Source organism: Podarcis gaigeae, assembly GCF_964106915.1.
Source record: "Podarcis gaigeae genome assembly, chromosome: 6".
Classification (NCBI taxonomy): Eukaryota; Metazoa; Chordata; class Lepidosauria; order Squamata; family Lacertidae; genus Podarcis; species Podarcis gaigeae.
In genome coordinates this window covers 3,689,061-3,711,523 of record NC_139682.1, presented here as the reverse complement: position 1 = coordinate 3,711,523, position 22,463 = coordinate 3,689,061, and the positions used below count along the sequence as shown (strand labels likewise).

Genomic DNA, 22,463 nt, shown 5'->3' with positions numbered 1-22,463 from the left:
AGAAGAGGAGGTTAAGGGGTGATATGATAGCCATGTTCAAATATATAAAAAGGATGTCACATAGAGGAGGGAGAAAGGTTTTTTCTGCTGCTCCAGAGAAGCGGACACGGAGCAATGGTTCCAAACTACAAGAAAGAAGATTCCACCTAAACATTAGGAAGAACTTCCTGACAGTAAGAGCTGTTTGACAGTGGAATTTGCTGCCAAGGAGTGTGGTGGAGTCTCCTTCTTTGGAGGTCTTTAAGCAGAGGCTTGACAACCATATGTCAGGAGTACTCTGATGGTGTTTCCTGCTTGGCAGGGGGTTGGACTCGATGGCCCTTGTGGTCTCTTCCAACTCTAGGATTCTAGGATTCTACCTTGAAGTTCTGCAAGCAGCCCGTCCGTCCGGCTGGCGTCAAAATCTCCTGCTCCCCGCAGTTTGAAAGTTGTTTGGATGTAACGCAACGTCTTCCGGGACAGTTCCGCCCCCCCCCCCCAGATGGGAATGATTTATGCCTGTTTGCCTTGGGCTGGTGTCCAAGGCAGATAAACAGAAGCAGGGCTTCTGAGAACGGTTACTTCTCCACCACTGCAATTGGACCGGGCGGCACTCTGGTCAACTCGCTTTGGGAGGAAGCAGCCATTGGCAAAAAAAGTGATCTCAGATCGATTCCCTCTCTCTTTCTCTCGCTGCTGTTGCAGAAGATGACTCTGAACACCCAGCGAGGAGGCAGCACCAGCCCTGGCAGGAGGCGTGCCAGCACCCCGCTGCCCATGCCCTATGGGTCTCGCCCAGGGATGCTGAGCGTCCGTCCCAGCCACGCTGAACCGGGCCACCCGCAGCTGGGGCAGTCATCCTCCTGTGACCCCAAAGTCCACTTGCCTGAGCCCCGTGGCAGCTGGTCGTCTGAGTCCTCCGACTCTGAGGAATCCTGGGAATCCTTGTACCGTGTGGTGCTGTTGGGCGACCCAGGCGTGGGCAAGACCAGCCTGATGTACCTCTTTGCTGGGGTTCAAGACAAGGATCTGCCTGAGCAGCAGAGAGGTAGGGCTGTCGTGTGATTTGTGGGGGGGGGGTTGGGGAGGAATGAGTGGGGGCTGGGGGGCAGGTTCCAACTGCCTTGCAAAAGCCCTTGTGGAGTATCAGCAATGTGAACTAGCATCACTCAGTTTATTTCCTTGTTAATAATAATAATAATAATAATAATAATAATAATAATAATTTATACCCCGCCCATCTAGCTGGGTTTCTGCAGCCACTCTGGGTGGCTTCTAACAAAGCCAGTCCAGCTCATGGACGATCTCTGCGGGAGTGATCCTGCCCCTGGCCGGCAAACCTTGCTGCCCCCTGTGATAGACGCTCCTGGCCACTGAGGTCACCCCTGCTTCTCTTGACAAGGATCATTTACACCTCTTGCCCTTAAGGAGAGCCTGCCGGATCAGGTCCATGGCCCGTCCAGTCCAGCATCCTGTTCTCACAATGGCCAAACAGACACCCATTGTGGGAAACTCACAAGCAGGTTTCAGGCACAAGAACAGCCCTCTCCCCTCCTGCAGTTTCCAGCAGGTGGTCTTTGGTGCCTCCAATTGTGGAGGGCGAAGCATAGACCTGCTGGCTAGGAGTCTTCAATAGCCCTCTCTCATCCCTGAATATGGCTGTCATGGTCTCCTGTGGGAGGGAGTTCCACAGTCTAATGACGCCCTGCATGAATAAGGTGTCATGTGCTGGGCCCAATGAACTTTTCTGGGGTAGGTGCAGCTTCTGTTCTTGAGGGTGACCATTCACTGCTGATCCTGACCTTGTCTGCTCTTTTCAGAGGATACCTACGAGCGCACCTTATCGGTGGACGGCGAGGAGACGACGTTGATGGTGATTGACACCTGGGAAGCTGAGAAGCGGGTAGGCCAATGGTCTTGATAGATTCCTGCTGAGATCACGACTACATTGCAGGACCAGCAAGGAGGATTCTTAGAATTGGGGAGACGGAAGGTGCTAAATGAAGGAGAGGAGGAGCTAAATGTTGCTGCTCTCTGAAACTGAGCTGGTGGAGAAACTCTTTCCTTTTCATCCTGATGGAATAGCTGACGCCAGGGGACATTGCAGGGAGGAGCCTGATGGAAGTATGATCCAGGGAACCAGGCAGAGGGCCTTCTCGGTGGTGGCACCCGCCCTGTGGAATGCCCTCCCACCAGATGTCAAAGAGAAAAACAACTACCAGACTTTTAGAAGACATCTGAAGGCAGCCCTGTTTAGGGAAGCTTTTAATGTTTAATAGACTATTGTATTTTAGTGTTCTGTTGGAAGCCACCCAGAGTGGCTGGGGAAGCCCAGCCAGATGGGCGGGGTATAAATAAATTATTATTATTATTATTATTATTATTATTATTATTATTATTATTATTATTCTCTGGCTGTTCGACGCACACTCAGAAGGTGCAACACAAAGTAATTATTTTGAATAGGAGCTTACTAAAAGTGCTGAACAAATGACCTAAATTGAGGAGAGATCTGCTAGGGCATGGGTAGGCAAACTTAGGCCCGGGGGCCGGATTCGGCCCAGTCCCCTTCTAAATCCGGCCTGCCGACGGTCCGGGAATCAGCGTGTTTTTATATGAGTAGAATATGTCCTTTTATTTAAAATGCACCTCTGGGTTATTTGTGGGGCCTGCCTGGTGTTTTTATATGAGTAGAATGTGTCCTTTTATTTAAAATGCATCTCTGGGTTATTTGTGGGGCATAGGAATGTGTTCATTCCCCCCCCCCAAAAAAAACTATAGTCCGGCCCCTCACAAGGTCTGAGGGACAGTGGACCAGCTCCCTGCTGAAAAGGTTTGCTGACCATGGCAACCTAGTTCTGCCTTTGCCAACCTCATGCCCTCCAGAACTTTTTGGACTACCATTCCCACCATCCCCAGTCCAAAACATCTGGAAGGACCCCAGACTGGTGAAATCTGGGCCAGATGATCCAGCATGGCACGGTGTCTCTGGGTTTTTTCTGGGCTGGAGTGCCGGCAGTGAATTTCTGCCCGCGTTGCATATAGGAGCATCCATTGATCACTTTACATTTGGCACGCCTGTTTCATCTCCAAAAGCCTTGTTTGGGGAGCAATCAATTAAAAACAAGTGCAAAACATTCCATTAGATTGAGAGCTGGCCGGGCGGAGAGGCACACAGCTGGGGGGAAAACTACAGTGTTCCTGATTCAGTTCCCTCGAATCATGAGCTTGCCCTAGTCAGGCTTCTGTTGCATGGAGATAAGAGCGGCCTACCCTAAAGGGTTGTTGTAAGGCTGGGAAAGTGGAAGTGGCTGGCAGCGTCTCAAGGGCCAGAGAGAGAGGTCCAGTGTCCCGGAAACTGCAACTAATCCAGAATGTGGCAGCTAGACTGGTGACTGGGAGTGACCGCTGAGACCACATAACACCGGTCTTGAAAGACCTACATTGGCTCCCAGTACGTTTCCAAGCACAATTCAAAGTGTTGGTGCTGACCTTGAAAGCCCTAAACGGCCTCAGTCCAGTATACCTGAAGGAGCGTCTCCACCCCCATCATTCTGCCCGGACTCTGAGGTCCAGCGCCGAGGGCCTTCTGGTGGTTCCCTCCCTGCGAGAAGCCAAGTTACAGGGAACCAGGCAGAGGGCCTTCTTGGTAGTGGCACCCGCCCTGCGGAACGCCCTCCCACCAGATGTCAAAGAGATAAACAACTCCCTAGCATTTAGAAGACATCTGAAGGCAGCCCTGTTCAGGGAAGTTTTTAATGTGTGACATTTTGATGTATTTTAAATCTTTGTTGGAAGCTGCCCAGAGTGGCTGGGGAAACCCAGCCAGATGGACGGAGTACAAATAATAAATAATAATAATAATAATAATAATAATAATTATTATTATTATTATTATTATTATTATTATTATTATTATTATTATATTAGCCAGCATAAATAAGCTGCAACTTCCTTCCTTCCCTATATCCCCAAGCTAGTTCCATTTTGCAGCTTTGCAGGGCCACCTAACCATTTCCAAACAGAAAAGTGTTTTTGCTATCCCTTCACCCAGCTGCTGGGACAAAGCCAGGCTGCTTCCATTCCCCGTACAGATGTTGCACACCTGCAGGATCAGGCCGGTACCTTGCCGTTGCATTTCCTGTTCCTGCGGGGCGGCATCTTGTTTGGGTCGGTTCTGTGTTGCTTCTGCTGCGCTGAGCAGGCACCCCGGGATGGTATGGAAGAGAAGCTCCCCGGGCAGGAAGAGGCCACTGACAGATCGAAAAGGAGGCTGGGTCCAGAGGCAGAAGCTTATAATCTGCAGACAGACAGGGCGGCTGTGTGTGTGTGTGTGTTTTTAAAAGGACAATGGCACTTCCAGCATTAGGCGGGTTGGATGAAGCAGAGCAGACAATTCAGTCACCCAGAAGCCAAAGACCACCTCTGACCACCATGATTCTAGCCTGGTCCTGTGGTCTAAACCAAGGGTCAGCAAAGTTTTTCAGCAGGGGGCCGGTCCACTGTCCCTCAGACCTTGTGGGAGGCCGGACTATATTTTGAAAAAAAAATAAAAATGAACAAATTCCTATGCCCCACAAATCACTCAGGAAAATTTGGTTCCCAAATTTTGGGGGGCCACTACTTCCTCCGTTCCAGTGGAGGAAGGTCCAGTGAATTAGGTCCAGTCATGGCCAACTCTGGGGTTGCAGCGCTCATCTCGCTCTATAGGCCGAGGGAGCCGGCGTACAGCTTCCGGGTCATGTGGCCAGCATGACTAAGCCGCTTCTGGCGAACCAGAGCAGCGCACGGAAATGCCGTTTACCTTCCCGCCAGAGTGGTACCTATTTATCTACTTGCACTTTGACGTGCTTTCAAACTGCTAGGTTGGCAGGAGCAGGGACCGAGGAACGGGAGCTCACCCCGTCGTGGGGATTCGAACCGCCGACCTTCTGATCGGCAAGCCCTAGGCTCTGCGGTTGAACCCACAGCGCCACCTGAGTCTTTGTACTAGATTTGTACTACAGATGCACTAATAAATGTGGGGTGCTCATCTCTGTAGGCTGTGGGACCATGCCAGTTTGAAACCTCCCTTTGTCGCTTCCCAGAGCCACTGCTGCTGCTCTGGGGAGCCGTGGTAAGTTGCCCTTTTGCCTTTCCCACAGGCCCCGGAAGAAGACAATTGGTTCCACAACTATTGCATGCAGGTGGGCAATGCCTATGTCATCGTCTATTCCATCACCGACCGGGGGAGCTTCGAAAGCGCCTCTGAGCTCCGGATCCAGCTGCGCAGGACCCGTCAGGCAGAGAACATCCCCATCATCCTGGTGGGAAACAAGACAGACCTGGTGCGCTCCCGAGAGGTGTCTGTGGAAGGTGGGTGGAAAAGGGCTTGGGCTGGACCCTCGTGGGGCCTCGGGAGGAATCCTGCTTTATTTCGGGGGGCGGCGGGAGGGAGAAGGAGAAAAGCAGGGAGAAAAGTAATTTGGCGGTATGCTGTTTTGTTTCTCAATTTATCCTACGCTGCCTTGTGACGGCAATGTGCCCCGAAAAGTTGTTTTTCAAACAGTGGAATTTCACTCCTTAAAACGCACCTGACCATAAGATACACCTAATTTTTAGAGGAGGAAAGGGGGGAAAGTCCCGTTTTTGCAGGGATCAGCTCACAGTTCTGCAGCTTCTTTTACAAAGGGGAAAAGCTCCTTTTTTGAGGATCAGCTCAAAGCTGTTGAGCATACTTTGCAAAGGGAAAAAATCCTGTTTTTATGGGGTTCAACTCACAGTTCTACAGCTTCTTAAGGAAAGGAAAGGGAGCCATTTCTACAGTTTCCAGACAATCTAACCAGCCAGTCACATGTTGCTGCAGAACATTCAACAATGGAGGCCTAGGCAAGGGGGTGGGGCCGGAAAGGGAGCCAGCGACCGACCACACATTCGCTCCATAAGACGCATAGACATTTCTCCTTACTTTTTAGGAGAAAAAAGTGCATATTATGGAGCAAAAAATACAGTACATACAGTGGGTGTGCGGGTTCCAATTTGGCACTTCTGTGCATGCGCAAAGCATCATTTAGCGCTTCTGCGCATGCTCAACCGCCGAAACCTGGAAACCACCCGTTCCAGTACTTCTGGGTTTCAGCGGCCCGCAACCCAATAAAACACAACTTAAAGCATCTGTAACCCAAGGTATGACTGTACCGTACTTTTCCGTGTACCTCGGGTTACAGACACTTCGGGTTGTGCGATTTTGGGTTGCACACTGCGCCGAACCTGGAAGTACCGGAACAGGTTACTTCTGGGTTTCGGTGCATGTGCAGGAGCGCCAAATCACGAACCGCACATGTGCAGATGTGCAGGTCATGGGTTGAGAATGCTGCGGATTGCGAACGTGCCTCCTGCACGGATCACGTTCGCAACCTGAGCGTCCACTGTATAAGACTAGGTTTATTTCCTTAAATAGCATGCTAAAAAGTGAGGGTCGTCTTATACATGGGTAGATTGTGCATAGGGTCCGACGCTGCATCTTTTGGGCAGGCAATTGGCTTCTACCAGGAAGGGGACAGACATATGCAGATTTTGTGATGCGTGTGGGTAAGCGATTTTAGGCTTAACAACTCTGGGCAATCCTCCGCAAAAAAAGCTCCACAACTTCCTGCCATGTCCCCCCATTATCTGAAATTTAAGTCCCCCCAAATAGGGGCGTCTTATACACGGAAAAGTATGGTACATAATTTTAAAAGAAATATCCATAAATGAAAGCTACTTGATAGCACAACCTCCCCCGAGATGTCTTGGAATGTCTGGAAACAAGCGAAAGTGTGATTCCCCACAGCCCCTGGCCAAAAGCAAATGTTTGCACACAGACTTGATAAAAGCACATTTGATTAATTGACTTTAGATTTCCTTAATCCCTAGAAATAACTGAGGGTGCCTCCAGACTGACAGTATTTTGTGGGAAGGAAGGCACATGTACCAGAACTTAATGCTTTGCATATTTAAAGTGGATTAAAGCCTTCAGTTGCCCAAGTGCAACAAATCAATTTTTTTTTAAAAAAAAAACAAACATTTTGCCCTTTGCCATTTGGAAAGCGAAAGTGAGATGCACGGACAAGTTTGGGATGAATGAATTATTAGTGGGAAGATGTGCAAACAGCCCACGACAATACAGTGGTACCTCGGGTTACATACGCTTCAGGTTACAGACTCCACTAACCCGGAAATAGTGCTTCAGGTTAAGAACTTTGCTTCAGGATAAGAACAGAAATCGTGCTCCGGCGGCGCGGCAGCAGCAGGAGGCCCTTTTAGCTATAGTGGTACCTCAGGTTAAGAACAGTTTCAGGTTAAGTACGGACCTCTGGAACGAATTAAGTTCTTAACCCGAGGTACCACTGTATTAGCATGGACACAGGGTTTACACCCTATAAAGAACGGATATAATCTAACCCCTTCATAAACTTAGTGCAAGCAGATTCAGATGAAACCTGAATGAAATATACTCGGAGTCGAGAGTGGATTTCATGCTCTTTATTCAGGTCATAGTGGCGAGGAGGAATGGAAGTTCCCCCAGAATATCTGCTTTATATACGTTATTTACACAATGGGCCCTACGTGATTGGCTAATTCCGGAATTCTCCTGTAGGCCAATCAGGTTGCGGATTCACTTCTACCTGGAGCTGGATTGGGTGGCTCCTGTGGACCAATCAGACTGCTGCATTCTGGATCCTATTCAACTTAGTACATAACACTGAATAAACGGGTTGCATGGAGACATGGGTGTCCCCAGGGGGCAGGGAGGGGCAGCTACCCCCCACCAATCAATACAAAATCAATAAAAATACATAGCTAACTGAGGCCTGCCCCTCTCAACAAAAATCCTGGCTGTGCCCATGCGTGGAGGGATCCGATTTAGGTCTTGGTTTTGTTTTTTTAATACTTTTTATTAATTTTCCATTTAAACATATATAATCACACCATTATTATCCACTTTACTCCTTTGGCTCTTTAGAGCCTGTCAACGTCCTTCGCCCCCACCACTTGGCTTTCAAAACTAACCTTGATATCACAGCATTTTATATATTTTCCAGTTCTAATATAACTCATTACAAAATACCTCACAATTTAAATATAGAAAGGTAAGAAACTTCTCATGACAAGTCTTCAGATAACCCTATTAGGGTTGTTAAATTTACTCCAGTCTTTTTGGAATACTTGATCTTGGATTTTTCCCATCAGCTTCGCCAGTTCTTCAAAATCCCATCATTTTCATCTGCCCCTCTTATTTCATTGGTACTTCTTGTGGTTTCCATTCTGGGGCTAAAAGAATTCTTGCTGCAGTTGTTGCATACATAAACAGTCTTTTATCTTCCCTTGGTACCTCTTCAACTACTATACCCGGTGAAAAGGCTTCTGGTTTTTTTAACAAAAGTGTTTTTAAACATTTTCTTTAACTCATTATATATCATTTCCCGGAAAGCCTTTACAGCTTTACAAGTAATACAAATAATATTAATAATAATTGATTATTTATACCCCGCCCATCTGGCTGGGCTTCCCCAGCTACTCTGGGCGGCTTCCAAAAAAATATTAAAATACAGTAATGCATCAAACATTAAAAGCTTCCTTAAACAGGGCTGCCTTCAGGTGTCTTCTAAAAGTCTGGTAGTTGTTTTTCTCTTTGACATCTGGTGGGAGGACATTCCACAGGGCGGGTGCCACCACCGAGAAGGCCCTCTGCCTGGTTCCATGTAACTTGGCTTCTCGCAGGGAGGGAACCGCCAGAAGGCCCTTGGCGCTGGACCTCAGTGTCCGGGCAGAACAATGGGGGTGGAGACACTCCTTCAGGTATACAGGAACGAGACCATTTAGGGCTTTAAAGATCAGCACCAACACTGTGAATTGTGCTTGGAAACGTACTGGGAAGCAATGCAGGTCTCTCAGGACCGGTGTTATGTGGTCCTGGTGGCCGCTTCCAGTCACCAATCTAGCTGCCGCATTCTGGATTAGTTGTAGTTTCTGGGTCACCTCCAAAGGTAGCCCCACGTAGAGTGCATTGCAGTTGTGCAAGCGGGAGATAACAAGAGCATGCACCACATATGGTAGAAGATACCACGATTTAGGTTTTGTAACTGCGTTTTCCTGGTGTTGTGTTTGGTCTGGAGATGGGAAGGCCTACCCTTAAATGATGAAAGATTCAGGACAGATAAAAGGACGTCCTTCTACATGCAGCGCATAGTTAAACTATAGGAGAGGGCCCTTGTGTTTGAATCCTGCTTGCTGCTTTCCTTCTGGGGCATCTGGTTGGCCACTGTGGGCTCGAGGGGCCTGGGCCTGATCCGGCAGGCTCTTTCGACGCCCTCACGTTCTCTGGGTCTCTCCCTGCCGCTCGCCTGGAGCATCTCCGAACCGGCTGCCAGTGTGGTGTGGTGGTTAAGAGCAGTAGACTTTCTGCCACATGGCTGCTTCTGAGCGGCAAACTGGAAACTGCCCGTGTCTCCCACTTGGCCTTGAGCAAGCAAGTTTGTGCCCAGGAGCCAGTGTGGTGTAGTGGTTAAGAGTGGTAGTCTCGTAATCTGGTGAACCGGGTTCGCTTCCCCGCTCCTCTACCTGCAGCTGCTGGGTGACCTTGGACTAGTCACACTTCTCTGAAGTCTCTCAGCCCCACTCACCTCACAGAGTGTTTGTTGTGGGGAAGGAAGGGAAAGGAGATTGTGAGCCGCTTTGAGACTCCTTCGGGTAGTGATAAAGCGGGATATCAAATCCAAACTCTTCTTCTTCTTCTCCTTTTCTCTCGGCAGAGGGCCGCGCCTGTGCCGTGGTCTTCGACTGCAAGTTCATCGAGACGTCCGCCGCACTGCAACACAACGTGTCCGAGCTCTTTGAGGGGGTGGTGCGGCAGATCCGCCTGCGCCGCGACAGCAAGGAGGCCAACGAGAGGCGCATGTCGCTCTACAAGCGCAAGGAGAGCCTCACCAAGAAGGTGCGCCGCTTCCTCGACCGGCTGGTGGCGCGCAACAACAAGAAGGTGGCGCTGAAAGTCCGCTCCAAGTCCTGCCATGACCTCTCCGTGCTCTGAGTGAACCGGACGCCACGGTCCTTCTCCTCTTCCTCCTCCTGCTCTTGCCTCTGGTTTTTCCAGGGGTTTTCCCGGGCTTCATTCCCACATGTCCGTAGGCGTTTGCAAACTCTCTTCTTTGCTGGGGTCTCTTAGGACACGGCCTTCCGATAAGGAGAAGCCAAAAACTTTGGGGGAACCGAAAGGAGATGTGTGGGGTCCTCCCAGAACCATTTTGGGGGATGGAGGAAGGACTTGGAGCGGCACCTCTGACTGCATCGGAAGGCAGCGCATTGAACTGGGACCATAGTGCGGATTCTGCAGGAGATGGCAGGCTCTCGCCCAGGGGTCAGCAACCTTTTTCAGCCATGGGCCGGTCCACCGTCTCTCAGACCTTGTGGGGGCCGGACTATATTTTTTGGGGAAAATGAATGGATTCCTCTGCCCCACAAATAACCCACAGATGCATTTTAAATAAAAGCACACATTCTACCCATGTAAAAACACGCTGATTCCCGGACCATCTGCAGGCTGGATTGAGAAGGCGATTGGGCCGGATCTGGCCCCCGGACCTTAGGTTGCCTACCCCTGCGTCTGGCACTTGGTTTTGCTTTGGAAGCATCCCAGAATAGGTCGTTGTCCTGCTCGATCCTTTTACCTGCCCTGTTTCTGAAATAGGACTATGATGCCAGGCTAGGGTTCCCTCTTGTACAGACATGGAGTACGCCTTTCTTTTGACAGCGTCTATCTGATTGGACGCGGGTGGCGCTGTGGGTTAAACCACAGAGCCTAGGACTTGCCGATCAGAAGGTCGGCGGTTAGAATCCCCGCGACGGGGTGAGCTCCCGTTGCTCAGTCCCTGCTCCTGCCAACCTTGCAGTTCGAAAGCACGCCAAAGTGCAAGTAGATCAATAGGTACCGCTCCGGCGGGAAGGTAAACGGCGTTTCCGTGCGCTGCTCTGGTTCGCCAGAAGCGGCTTAGTCATGCTGGCCACATGACCCGGAAGCTGTACGCTGGCTCCCTCGGCCAATAAAGCGAGATGAGCGCCGCAACCCAAGAGTCGGCCACGACTGGACCTAATGGTCGGGGGTCCCTTTACCTTTACTACCCACAGTGGCTGTGCTCTGCTTCCATCGTCGGAGCCACTATGCCTCTGTATACCATTTTCTAGAGACCACAGGTGAGGCAACTTCTGTTGTGCTGAGATCTTGCTGGCAGGCTTCAATTGGGGGCATCTGTTCGGCCACTGTGAGAACAGAATGCTGGACTAGATGGACCACTGACCTGATCCATAGGGTTCTTGCATACCCCCCAACATTTCTCCAATGAAAATAGGGAGGTCCTATTCAATAATAATAATACAGTGGTACCTCTGGATGCGAACGGGATCCGTTCCGGAGCCCCATTCGCATCCAGAGCATAATGCAACTCGCCTCTGCGCATGCGCGGGTTACGATTCACCGCTTCTGTGCATGTGCGTGACGTCACTTTGAGTGCGCATGTGCAGGCAGCAAAACCCAGAAGTAACGCTTTCTCTTACGTTCAGGTTGCCGCAGAGTGCAAACCGAAAACGCTCAACTCGAAGCAACTTCAACCCGAGGTATAACTGTAGTAATAATAATAATAATAATAATAATAATAATTTTTATTATTTATATCCTGCCCATTTGACAGGGTTGCCCCAGCCACTCTGGGCGGCTTCCAACATATATGAAAACATAATAAAACATTAAACATCCAAAAAAATCCTCTCGTATCCGGGGCTACCTTCAGATGTCTTCCAAAATATTGTATAATTACTTATCTTGCAGCGAGGGTCGCACAACTCCATACCCTCCAACATTTCTCTGCTGAAAACAGGGACGTCCTAAGGAAGAGCAGGACATTTCGGGATCAAATCCGAAACCGGGGCGGCTTTTTTAAATCCGAGACTGTCCCTGGAAAGTGGGGACAATTGGAGGGTCTTCTTGTGTTCAGAACTGGTGGTGCAAAATTCCAGGAGATGGTATGTTTGTGTGTGTTTAGAACTGTCCAAATGGTTTTCTGGGAATCTACTGCCTTTTTAAAAAACCCCGAAAAGGTTTAATAAGTGTCTGCTTTTTTCCAGTAGGCACTTCTTGTACATTTGTAAATAAAGCAACTACGGCCGAGCCTCCTGGTTTTACTCCTCCAAACGAAAGCAAAACTGGTGTAGTTTCTCCCCCTTGGGAGGGTTAAGTGGGGCATATGTGCTGTCTTTGCAAGGGGAGGTTACGGGTGGCTTAATCGGAAAACCGGGGCCTGGAGCCAGCAGGGCTGATTTCAGCTCAGGGGATCGGCTCCTTCTCAGGGTCAGGTCAGAAGTTTCCATTGCTGGTGGGAGCAGCCAAGCTTTGTTTAAGGAGGCGAGCTGAGCGGAGGAAGCACTCGGCGGACATTAATCTTGTCAGGAGGAGAAAGGCAACTATGCTCTAACTCTCCGTGTCACAAAAACAAGTAGCTGATCTTCCTTGCCATGCCTTGACCAGTTTCTGGTGTCCAGGGCCAGCAGAGAACAGATTGAGGTTGAATCCTGACAAGACAGAAGTGCTGTTTTAGGGGGACAGGAGGCAGGCAGGTGTGGAGGACTCCCTGGTCCTGAATGGGATAACTGTGCCCCTGAAGGACCAGGTGCACAGCCTGGGAGTCATTTTGGACTCACAGCTGTCCATGGAGGCACAGGTCAATTCTGTGTCCAGGGCAGCTGTTTACCAGCTCCATCTGATACGCAGGATGAGACCCTACCTGCCTGCGGACTGTCTTGCCACAGTGGTGCATGGTCTAGTTATCTCTCGCTTGGACTGCTGCAATGTGCTCAATGTGGGGCTACCTTTGAAGGTGACCTGGAAACTACAACTAATCCAGAATGAGGCAGCTAGACTGGTGACTGGGAGTGGCTGCCGAGACCACATAACACTAGTCTTGAAAGACAGACATTGGCTCCCAGTATGTTTCCGAGCACAATTCAAAGTGTTGGTGCTGACCTTTAAAGCCCTAAATGGCCTCGGTCCAGTAGAACTGAAGGAGCGTCTCCACGCCCATCGTTCAGCCTGGACACTGAGGTCCAGTGCCGAGGGCCTTCTGGCGGTTCCCTCCCTGCGAGAAGCCATGTTACAGGGAACCAGGCAGAGAGCCTTATCGGTGGTGGCGCCCGCCCTGTGGAACTCCCTCCCACCAGATGTCAAAGAGAACAACAACTACCAGACTTTTAGAAAACATCTGAAGGCAGCCCTGTTTAGGGAAGCTTTTAATGTTTGATGCATTACTGTACAGTGGTACCTCGGGTTGCATACGCTTCAGGTTACAGACTCCGCTAACCCAGAAATAGTACCTCGGGTTAAGAACTTTGCTTCAGGATGAGAACAGAAATCGGGCTCCGGCGGTGCGGCGGCAGCGGGAGGCTCCATTAGCTAAAGTGGTGCTTCAGGTTAAGAACAGTTTCAGGTTAAGAACAGACCTCCGGAACGAATTAAGTACTTAACCCGAGGTACCACTGTATTTTAATATTGTGCTGGAAGCTGCCCAGAGTGGCTGGGGAAACCCAGCCAAATGTGCGGGGTATAAATAATATATTATTATTATTATTATTATTATTATTATTATTATTAATTATTCCTAACCCGTGGTGGGCTGTGGTGGTGCCCCGGCTGCAGTGAAGTTGCCAGACCTCCAGGTGTGACCTGAAGTCCCCAGGTTAGCCTGGCCCTCTCCAGGTGGCAGGCGATGGGTTCGAATCTCCAGGGATACGAATAAACGATTAAGAAGTTTTGGCCTGGCAGGAGATGGCTGCAAATCCTAGCATGGGCACTGAGGGTGGGTTCAGCAGCACATAATTAAAACTATGGAACTCACTGATGCAGGAGGCAGTGACAGCCACCAACTTGGGTAGCCTTCCTTCCTCAGAGGTTTTAAAGGAGAGGCTGTATGGCCATCTGTCAGGAATGCTTTATATGAGATTTCCTGCATTGCAAGGGGTCGACTGGATGGCCTTTGGAGGACCCCGCCCAATGCTAGGATTCTATTGTTCTGTGATTTCTGGCCCAAACAGAGGCTTCTTTTTGGCTTGGCATGTGTGGATAGATCAGCTGGTGGTGCTGATAAAGCCAAGGTTGCAGGTTCGATTCCCCAATGGAATCGTTGCATGTTTCTGCATTTTGGGGGGTTGGACTAGATGGTTTGCAGGGGTCCCTTTGAGCTCTACGGGTCTGTGGCTCCATTCCTGGGACAACCGCAGGCTAGCTCTGTCGCCCGCTGGAGCAGGGTTTCTGCAAACCGTCAAGCGTCTTGTTATTGTTGGAGAGGAACTGCAGCCTCAGTGCTTCTCTCCAACCAAACGCCGCCACCCCCCAGCCTTGCAATGCAACAGATGTCTTCATGCACCCCAGGCACGGAAGGGCCTCTCCTCCAAGAGATGCCTGGGCTGCCTCCCCCCAACCCCACTCACTCTCCCCCCCCCAAAGGAAAATATCCATGTTCTCATCCGGCTGTGGGAGGTGAGAAGGAGGGGAGGGGGGTGGACCGGGAGGAGAGGAAAGGAGCACGGCTGCCTTGATGGAAAATTGGCAAGAGGAGTTAGGCAGAGTGGAAAGAGTGAGGTCTAGCCCAGAAAAATGCAGGGCCCAAAGGGAGCAAGTCAGGGGGGAGATAGCGGCAGGGCGGGCTGGTGGGGGGGAGGCAAAGCGGATGTGACTGGGGTGGCTAACCTTTTTTGGCCTGAGGTCCGCCAGCCACCTTGGCCAAACTGCTGGGGGCCGCAAGCCAGCAACAGGTCTGACCCAAAGTGTGTGTGCTTGCATGTACAAACCATTATAAAGTAAGCAGCACATAAGCGGCATACGGGACGCGGGTGGCACTGTGGGTTAAACCACAGAGCCTAGGACTTGCCGATCAGAAGGTTGGCGGTTCGAATCCCCGCGACGGGGTGAGCTCCCGTTGCTCAGTCCCAGCTCCTGCCAACCTAGCAGTTCGAAAGCACATCAAAGTGCAAGTAGATAAAGAGGTACCATTCCGGCGGGAAGGTAAAGGGCGTTTCCATGCGCTGCTCTGGTTTGCCAGAAGCGGCTCAGTCATGCTGGTCACATGACCCGGAAGCTGTACGCCAGCTCCCTCAGCCAGTAAAGCGAGATGAGCGCTGCAACCCCAGAGTCGGCACGACTGGACCTGATGGTCAGGAGTCCCTTTACCTTTAAGTGGCACACAAAACACTACCAAACCAATCTACGTTCTAAATCTTATATTAATAATCCAAAAATTGAGAAAGCAATGTACAAGATCTACTACAGAAGGCACAAACAGAAAACACATTCAAATTGTGTCCAAAAGGAAGATTCAGTCTTTAAAGTTCCTTTAGCCAGGCTCCTGTAGATATCAACAAAGCTAAGTTTGATCAAATGAAGTGTCAGCGATGTTACGCTCAAGGGTTAGGTATCAACGAAGATAGGTTTGATCAAACGAAGTGCCGGTGACATCGGTGATATCTACAGGAGCCTGGCTAAAGGAACTTTAAAGACTGAATCTTCCATTTTGTTTGTGGCTTCTGTAGTAGATCTTGCACATTGCTCTCTCAATTTTTGGATTATTAATATAAGATTTAGAACGTAGAATGGTTTGGTAGTGTTTTGTATGCTGCTTATGTACTGCTTACTTTATACTGGTTGTCAGAGTTGCCTCTAGGTCCCAGCTCACAGAGGACCAACGCTAGTCAGTAATAACGTATAAAAGTCTTTATTGAAGATTAGTTTCCATTTCCAAACCGCAGCGTGCAACTCTACGTCTTAGAACCTAGACCGGGCGAAGCTCCATCTGAGTCTCCGCCTCTTAGACACCAGTTTAAGACTCTAGCCTTACTCCACCTCTTCCGTTGTTCTTTCCTCCTCTGGGTCCTTCTGCCCCCCTGGGGTTTCCTCCTTTCTGGACTCTTCTGACGCTGACCCCCCTGAGTCTTGCCCCTCCTTCCGGCGGGCTTTAGGACCTGGCTCCCTATCCGGGCTACCTGCTGTGCCGCTCGCCTGTACATTTGAACTTGGCGCGCGCGCCCAGCCGGTAACTTTCCTCTTGACCGCTCTCCGATGGAGGCGTGGTCAATCCTGACTCATCTCCTCTCGCTGGTGGTGAGAACACTGGTCCCGATGCCTGGGACTCCTCCCCCCCACTGCGCTCTGGTGGGGAAGCTGGTCCTGATTTCCAACTGCTGCTCTGGGAGTCCCCGCTGGCCCCTTCCTTCTGGGGTTTCCCCCTTGGCACCTCCCTTGCCCTGGCCATCGGCGCTCCCTTCTGTGAATCTTCCGATTCGCTGGAGAGGCTCATGGAATCCCTCTGACCAATGTCACCGCCTACGCTCCCCTCGGATTCCTCCCCCTCGCTCTCCATTTCCTCCCTCTCCTGTGCCTCTGCTCCTGAGCCCCTGACACTGGTCTATTACGAAAATTGGCAGCAAAGGTTCATTTCTTCAGTGCATGTACAAACCAGGCTGTCTCTGCATGCACCCCATACCTTTAAAGCACCCCCCCCCACACAAAGAGAACCATGTTACAGCACCCAGTGGTGCTACAGTTCCCAGCACCCTGAACGGGCTCCCGTACTCAGAACTTGCTCCCTCTTCCACGTGAAGGCCCTTTGGATATTTGAAGATGGCTATCGCACCACCTCGATTTCCCTTGTGCAAGAGACCTTCCCGGCAGATTTGCGGCAAGGGCTGTTTCGATTTTATCGCATCTGTTTATTGGGGATAAAGCAGGGACGTGCCGAGGCAGCTAAAACAATGCGCTCAGCAATTGCTGGCAAGTGGCCCGACGCACCATTTCGTTGGGGTTGGCACCGCTTCAAGCCTCTTCCCCTCTGGTCACAGCGCTCGGCCTGTTGGAAGATCGATTCCATCTTGCGTGGCTATTGAGGGCAGCAGCTTCAGCCACAGAGAGAGAGAAGCCCAGCTGGGAGCTTCGAAAGGGAGACTGTGGAACAAAAGCAAGTTAGCACCAGCCTAAGACTCCCACAGAGCTCCTCTTCTCTCTGCAGCCGGGTTGCATACCTTGCAGCAGGCTTCCCTCTTTTCAGTCTGTTCTATCCTTTATGGAGGCAAGAGCCTATTGACTTATTTTTCTGGGGGGAAAGTCGCAGAACTCACCATGATCGCCTCCCGTGTTATAATGGCAATGGCGCCCACCTGAGAATACCATAAAACTTGGTATGATCTTCCATTATCTGTCTTTGAAGGCACTACAAAGCTAGATGGGATGCGGGTGGCGCTGTGGGTTAAACCATAGAGCCTAGGACCTGACGATCAGAAGGTCGGCGGTTCGAATCCCCGTGACGGGGTGAGCTCCCGTTGCTTAGTCCCTGCTGCTGCCAACCTAGCAGTTTGAAAGCACGTCAAAGTGCAAGTAGATAAATAGGTACCGCTCTGGCGGCAAGGTAAACGGTGTTTCCGTGTGCTGCTCTGGTTCGCCAGAAGCGGCTTAGTCCTGCTGGCCACATGACCCGGAAGCTGGACGCTGGCTCCCTTGGCCAATAAAGGGAGATGAGCGCCGCAACCCCAGAGTCGACCACCACTGGACCTAATGGTCAGGGGTCCCTTTACCTTTACCTTACAAAGCTAGACAGCCGTTTATTTAAAAATTCTGCTGGTTTCCTTAAGAGCTGCAGTTCTCTTTGCAGCTGTTGACAAGGCAGAAATACTGTTTAGGGGGCACAGGGTGGGCTGGGGGACTCCCTGGTCCCAAATGAGGTAAAACTGGTTATCTCCCACTTGGACTACTGCAATGCACTCTACACGGGGCTACCTCTGACGGTGACTCTGAAACTACAACTAATCCAGAACGCAGCATTGTCTCCCATCCGATGTCAGGGAGATACAGTAGTATCTCGGGTTACAGACGCTTCAGGTTACATACGCTTCAGGTTACAGACTCCGCTAACCCAGAAATATTACCTCAGGTTAAGAACTTTGCTTCAGGATGAGAACAGAAATCGTGCAGCAGTGGTGCAGCGGGAGCCCCATTAGCTAAAGTGGTACCTCAGGTTAAGAAAAGTTTCAGGTTAAGAACAGACCTCCAGAACGAATTATGGTAAGTACTTAACCTGAGGTACCACTGTAACTCTTAGAAGACATCTGAAGGCTGTTCAGGGAAGTTTTTAATCTTTTACATTTTGTAATGTTTTTATATTATGTGGGAAGCTGCCCAGAGTCGTGGGGTATAAATAATAATAATAATATTCAGGTGGGGACTTGAGGCAACCTCAGCAACCTCAGAGATCCATGGAAAAGGAAAGAAAAAACAGAGACAATTGGGGAATGACAACACAACACCCAAGTCCCTCCACGGGCTTCAGCCTGGCAATTTCATCTGCTAGCTTCCGTCCGAAATGCGGCAGAGTTGCGGTCTGTCAGTGAGGACAATACTGAGCAGGGGCGAACTTAGGGCAGCGGAAGCCTAGTGGGCGCTGCAGGGCGCTGCAACTGTGACGTAGTGGATTGAGCAGAACAGAAGGCAAGAGTTGGGCGGTGTGCCAAATTCTGACCTCTTCCAGGGCACCGCTGAGATTTGAAATACCAAAGTCCAGCTTTTTACTGAGCAAGATGGAGCAAAGCTATGACTCAGTGTGAGGCGACTTCTTTCCACTTCAGTGGGACTTGTGCGAGAGAATTTATGGGCGGTTTTTGTCCAATGGAAAGAGCCAGGAAGAAGGCCAGACCTTAATAAACAAAACACAGCCAACGGTCCTTTGAGCCTTTTTATCTCTGCTCTTAGGCTGAAATGTGAAATGATGAATCATCCCTTCTAGGGCCTTAAAATAGATTGTTGGACTCTTTTTTTCTTTTTTTTAAGGGTGCTTTTCGGAAGAATCTCCCTCTCCCTCACCCAGGTTCTGTGTCCATTCAGAATTTTGATGGGGTCACGAGAACAAGTCAAGAAGAGGCAAGGAATGGAAAGCATCGTGTCCCAGGAGCATGGAGAGGGGACCAATCCATTTCCAAACTGGAGAACTTGGAGAGGATGTAGGAACGTTATGGCCTATTCTGGTATTCCATAGTTATGGGGCGAAGAATGTAAATATGGCCTTGAAATTGTAGGACCACTAATTTCCAGAGGCCAGCCTGTTATGTACTGAGCTGAATCCTAGATCAATAGGATCCAGAATGCAGCAGTCTGATTGGTCCGCAGGAGCCACCCAATCCAGCTCCAGGTGAGGTGAATCCGCAACCTGATTGGCCTACAGGAGCAGCCTGGAATTAGCCAATCACACGGGGCCCATTGTGTAAATAATGTATACAGTCATAAAAAAGTAACGGGTAAAGGGACCCCTGACCGTTAGGTCCAGTCGTGGCCGACTCTGGGGTTGCGGCGCTCATCTCGCTTTACTGGCCGAGGGAGCCGGCGTACAGCTTCCGGGTCATGTGGCCAGCAGGACCAAGCCGCTTCTGGCGAACCCGAGCAGCGCACGGAAATGCCTTTTACCTTCCCGCCGAAGCGATACCTATTTATCTACTTGCACTTTGACGTGCTTTCGGACTGCTAGGTTGGCAGGAGCAGGGACCGAGCAACAGGAGCTCACTCCATCGCTGGGATTCGATTCGAACCACCGACCTTCTGATCGGCAAGTCCTAGGCTCTGTGGTTTAACCCACAGCGCCACCCGCATCCCGTATACAGTCATACCTCGGGTTAAAGTTGCTTCATTTTTGGGTTGTGATCTGTGGCAACCTGGAAGTAACGGAACACGTTACTTCCGGGTTTCGCTGCTTGCGCATGCGCAGACGCTCAAAATGACATCACGCGCATGCACAGAAGTGGTGAATCGCGACCCGCGCACACGCAGACATGGGTTGCGTTCTTCTCAGGTTGTGAACGGGCCTCCAGAGCGGCTCCCATTCGCATCCAGAGGTACCACTGTATATAGCTAGATGCTTTGGGGAAAGTTTCGTTCCTTGCTACTATGAGCTGAATAAAGAGCATGAAATTCACACTTGACTCCGAGTATATTTCACAGCCCATTGCACCAAGTTCAGGAGGAAGAGCCTAGCCACTGGATTCGACAAAAAGCCCATCTAGTCCAATCTTCTCTTCTTACAGTGGATAACCAGTGTCCTGTGGCAGTGAGTTCCGTAGTTTATGCACTGCAACAGCATTCACCCAACTTGCAGTTCCCAGCAACAGGTCTTCAGAGACACACTGCCTCCGACAGGGGAGGCAGGACTTAGCCATCATGAGTAGTAGCTACTGAGAGCCTTTGTGAGCTTGTCTTTGTGAGTTAGTGGTCATCACGACTGTTTGTGGGAGCCAGTGATGGGATCAGGGGAGGGATCTGGCATGCCAAGATGCCTCCACCTCTCTTAATAGAAGGTTGGCATTCAGGATAGGCAAGCAAACATGGCCTGGGGGGTGAATCGACAAGCCCTCTGCCCCTCTGAAGTTGGGTTCATGCAGAGTTGAAGGAAAGGAGCCACTCCGCAAACAGATGCCGCCCCGATCCGCTGATAGCCACAGACTTCTGAGTAACAGGAGAGGCTAGATTACATTACGCCGAGGAGCACAGAGGGATAGGAAACGGTGACACAGTTTGCGTGCGTGCACACAAACACAACTGGCTTGCCAGCAACCCAGAAGGGGGGGAAGTATTCCGAAAGAAAATACATATTGCAGCCAATATTCCAGAGCTCCTTGGCTGCCCTCCAGCTATGCGGAACATTTGATTTCATTTACAAGGCTGGGGACCTGGTCACTTGGTTGTGCCGCAAATGGCACCCAGGTGGATCTAGTGAGGAGAAGGTCCCCGAGAGAGGCGGCTGGAAAGATTCACGTATTGTGGGAATCTGCTTGTGTGAAATGGCTTTCTGCATAGCCTGCATTTCAGCCACACGGCCACGACTCCTGGTCTCGTTTTGTAGTGGAGGGAAGGCAGTGATGTGCTTGAGAGTGGTTAAACTATGGGAAGGTAAAGGTAAAGGGACCCCTGACCATTAGGTCCAGTTGTGGCCAACTCTGGGGTTGCGGTGCTCATCTCACTTTATTGGCCGAGGGAGCCGGCATACAGCTTCTGGGTCATGTGGCCAGCATGACTGAGCCGCTTCTGGCGAACCAGAGCAGCTGTTTACCTTCCCGCCGGAGCGGTACCTATTTATGTACTTGCACTGGTGTGCTTTCGAACTGCTAGGTGGGCAGGAGCAGGGACTGAGCAACAGGAGCTCACCCCATCATGGGGATTTGAGCCGCTGATCTTCTGATGGCTGCGACTCCTGGTCTCGTTTTGTAGCTGAGGGAAGGCAATGATGTGCTTGAGAGGGGTCAAACTATGGGAAGCGTCACATAAATAGCTTCTCACGAGGTACAGCACCCAAGGGGTTTAATTGTTCCAGCAGCAATGAGGCATTCCACTCGTGCGCCGTTCAGCCAAAGGAAGAATCTGTGAAATGGGCTGGTGGTTGTGGCATTGCTCATTCCTGAGGTTATTCTTTCCAGTGAACCCAGATACATATTTCAGTTACAGATGCCAAGGAAATAAACATCCTTCCGACTTTTAGAAGAAATCTAAGGCAGCCCTGTATCAGGATGTTTTTAGTATGTGATGTTTTACTGGGGTTTTATAATTTGCTGGAAGCCTCTTAGAGTGGCTGGAGCAACCCAAATAATAATAATAATAATAATAATAATAATAATAATAATAATAATAGCTTGACACTGAAATCTCTGTCTTTCCCCCCTTGCAATCTGAGGTTAGGGAAGAGAATGTGATAGTCTGGATGTGTGGAGGCTATCGCTCTTTGTGAGCAAAGAGAATTTTAGTAGCTGTGTCCAATAATGTTGGGAACTTGTTCTGCAGCTGTTTTCCCACACACACTTCTATATTATTGTGCAATTATAGACTCTAACTTTAAAAAAAGAATTAGTTTTATAGGATTGCATTCTTGTATTCATTTTTTTGGGCCTCAGTTTTGCTGTTACTTTATAATCCACACCAAGCCTTCAGAATAGGAGGAAATAAAGTTCTAAATACTCTATGTCACTGGGCAAACTCACTTCTGTTATGTTAGCATTTGCTGATCTTTGGGGCTTGGCAGGAACTCCCAGCTTTTTTTTTTATTTCACTCTCAGTTGTTTCCAAAAGGTTGACAAAACAGGAGCCTGCCCCAAAATTAAAATGCCACCAATAGGAAAGAAAAAGGCAGTTAATCTAACTCCACAGCACCCAAACACACGCAGATCCCCTGAGTGCCCCTATTTTCCAGGGACACCCCTGATTTAGAGAAGCCATCCTGGTTTCTGATTAGATCCCACAATGTCCCACTTTTCCTTAAGACGTTCCTATTTCCACTGGAGAAATGTTGGAGGGTATGCACACTCTGAGGTTGGGATGGTCTCTCTTGACATCATGACTGTCCAGTCCATGTTGTGGGTTTGTGCTGCCCCCTGGAGGCTATGAAGATTATCAGAAGATCATC

At 50.0% G+C, this 22,463-nt stretch overlaps 1 protein-coding gene across 3 annotated transcripts in view; it reads left to right on the top strand.

The window, feature by feature from the left end:
• REM1 (RRAD and GEM like GTPase 1) overlaps window positions 1-19,160 on the top strand; it is a 28,075-nt gene extending 8,915 nt beyond the window's left edge. The window contains exons 2-5 of one of the 3 annotated variants that reach the window (XM_083744693.1): window positions 685-1,027; window positions 1,800-1,882; window positions 5,124-5,306; window positions 18,891-19,160. In XM_083744693.1, the coding sequence (XP_083600819.1) occupies window positions 688-1,027; window positions 1,800-1,882; window positions 5,124-5,306; window positions 18,891-19,058 (774 nt within the window). In that variant the 5' untranslated portion in view covers window positions 685-687 and the 3' untranslated portion in view covers window positions 19,059-19,160. Of the gene's footprint in view, window positions 1-684; window positions 1,028-1,799; window positions 1,883-5,123; window positions 5,335-9,752; window positions 10,506-18,890 lie in introns of those variants that run through there. The other 2 variants (XM_083744692.1, XM_083744691.1) reach the window with 2 other exon arrangements.
• Window positions 19,161-22,463: the final 3,303 nt, after the last annotated feature.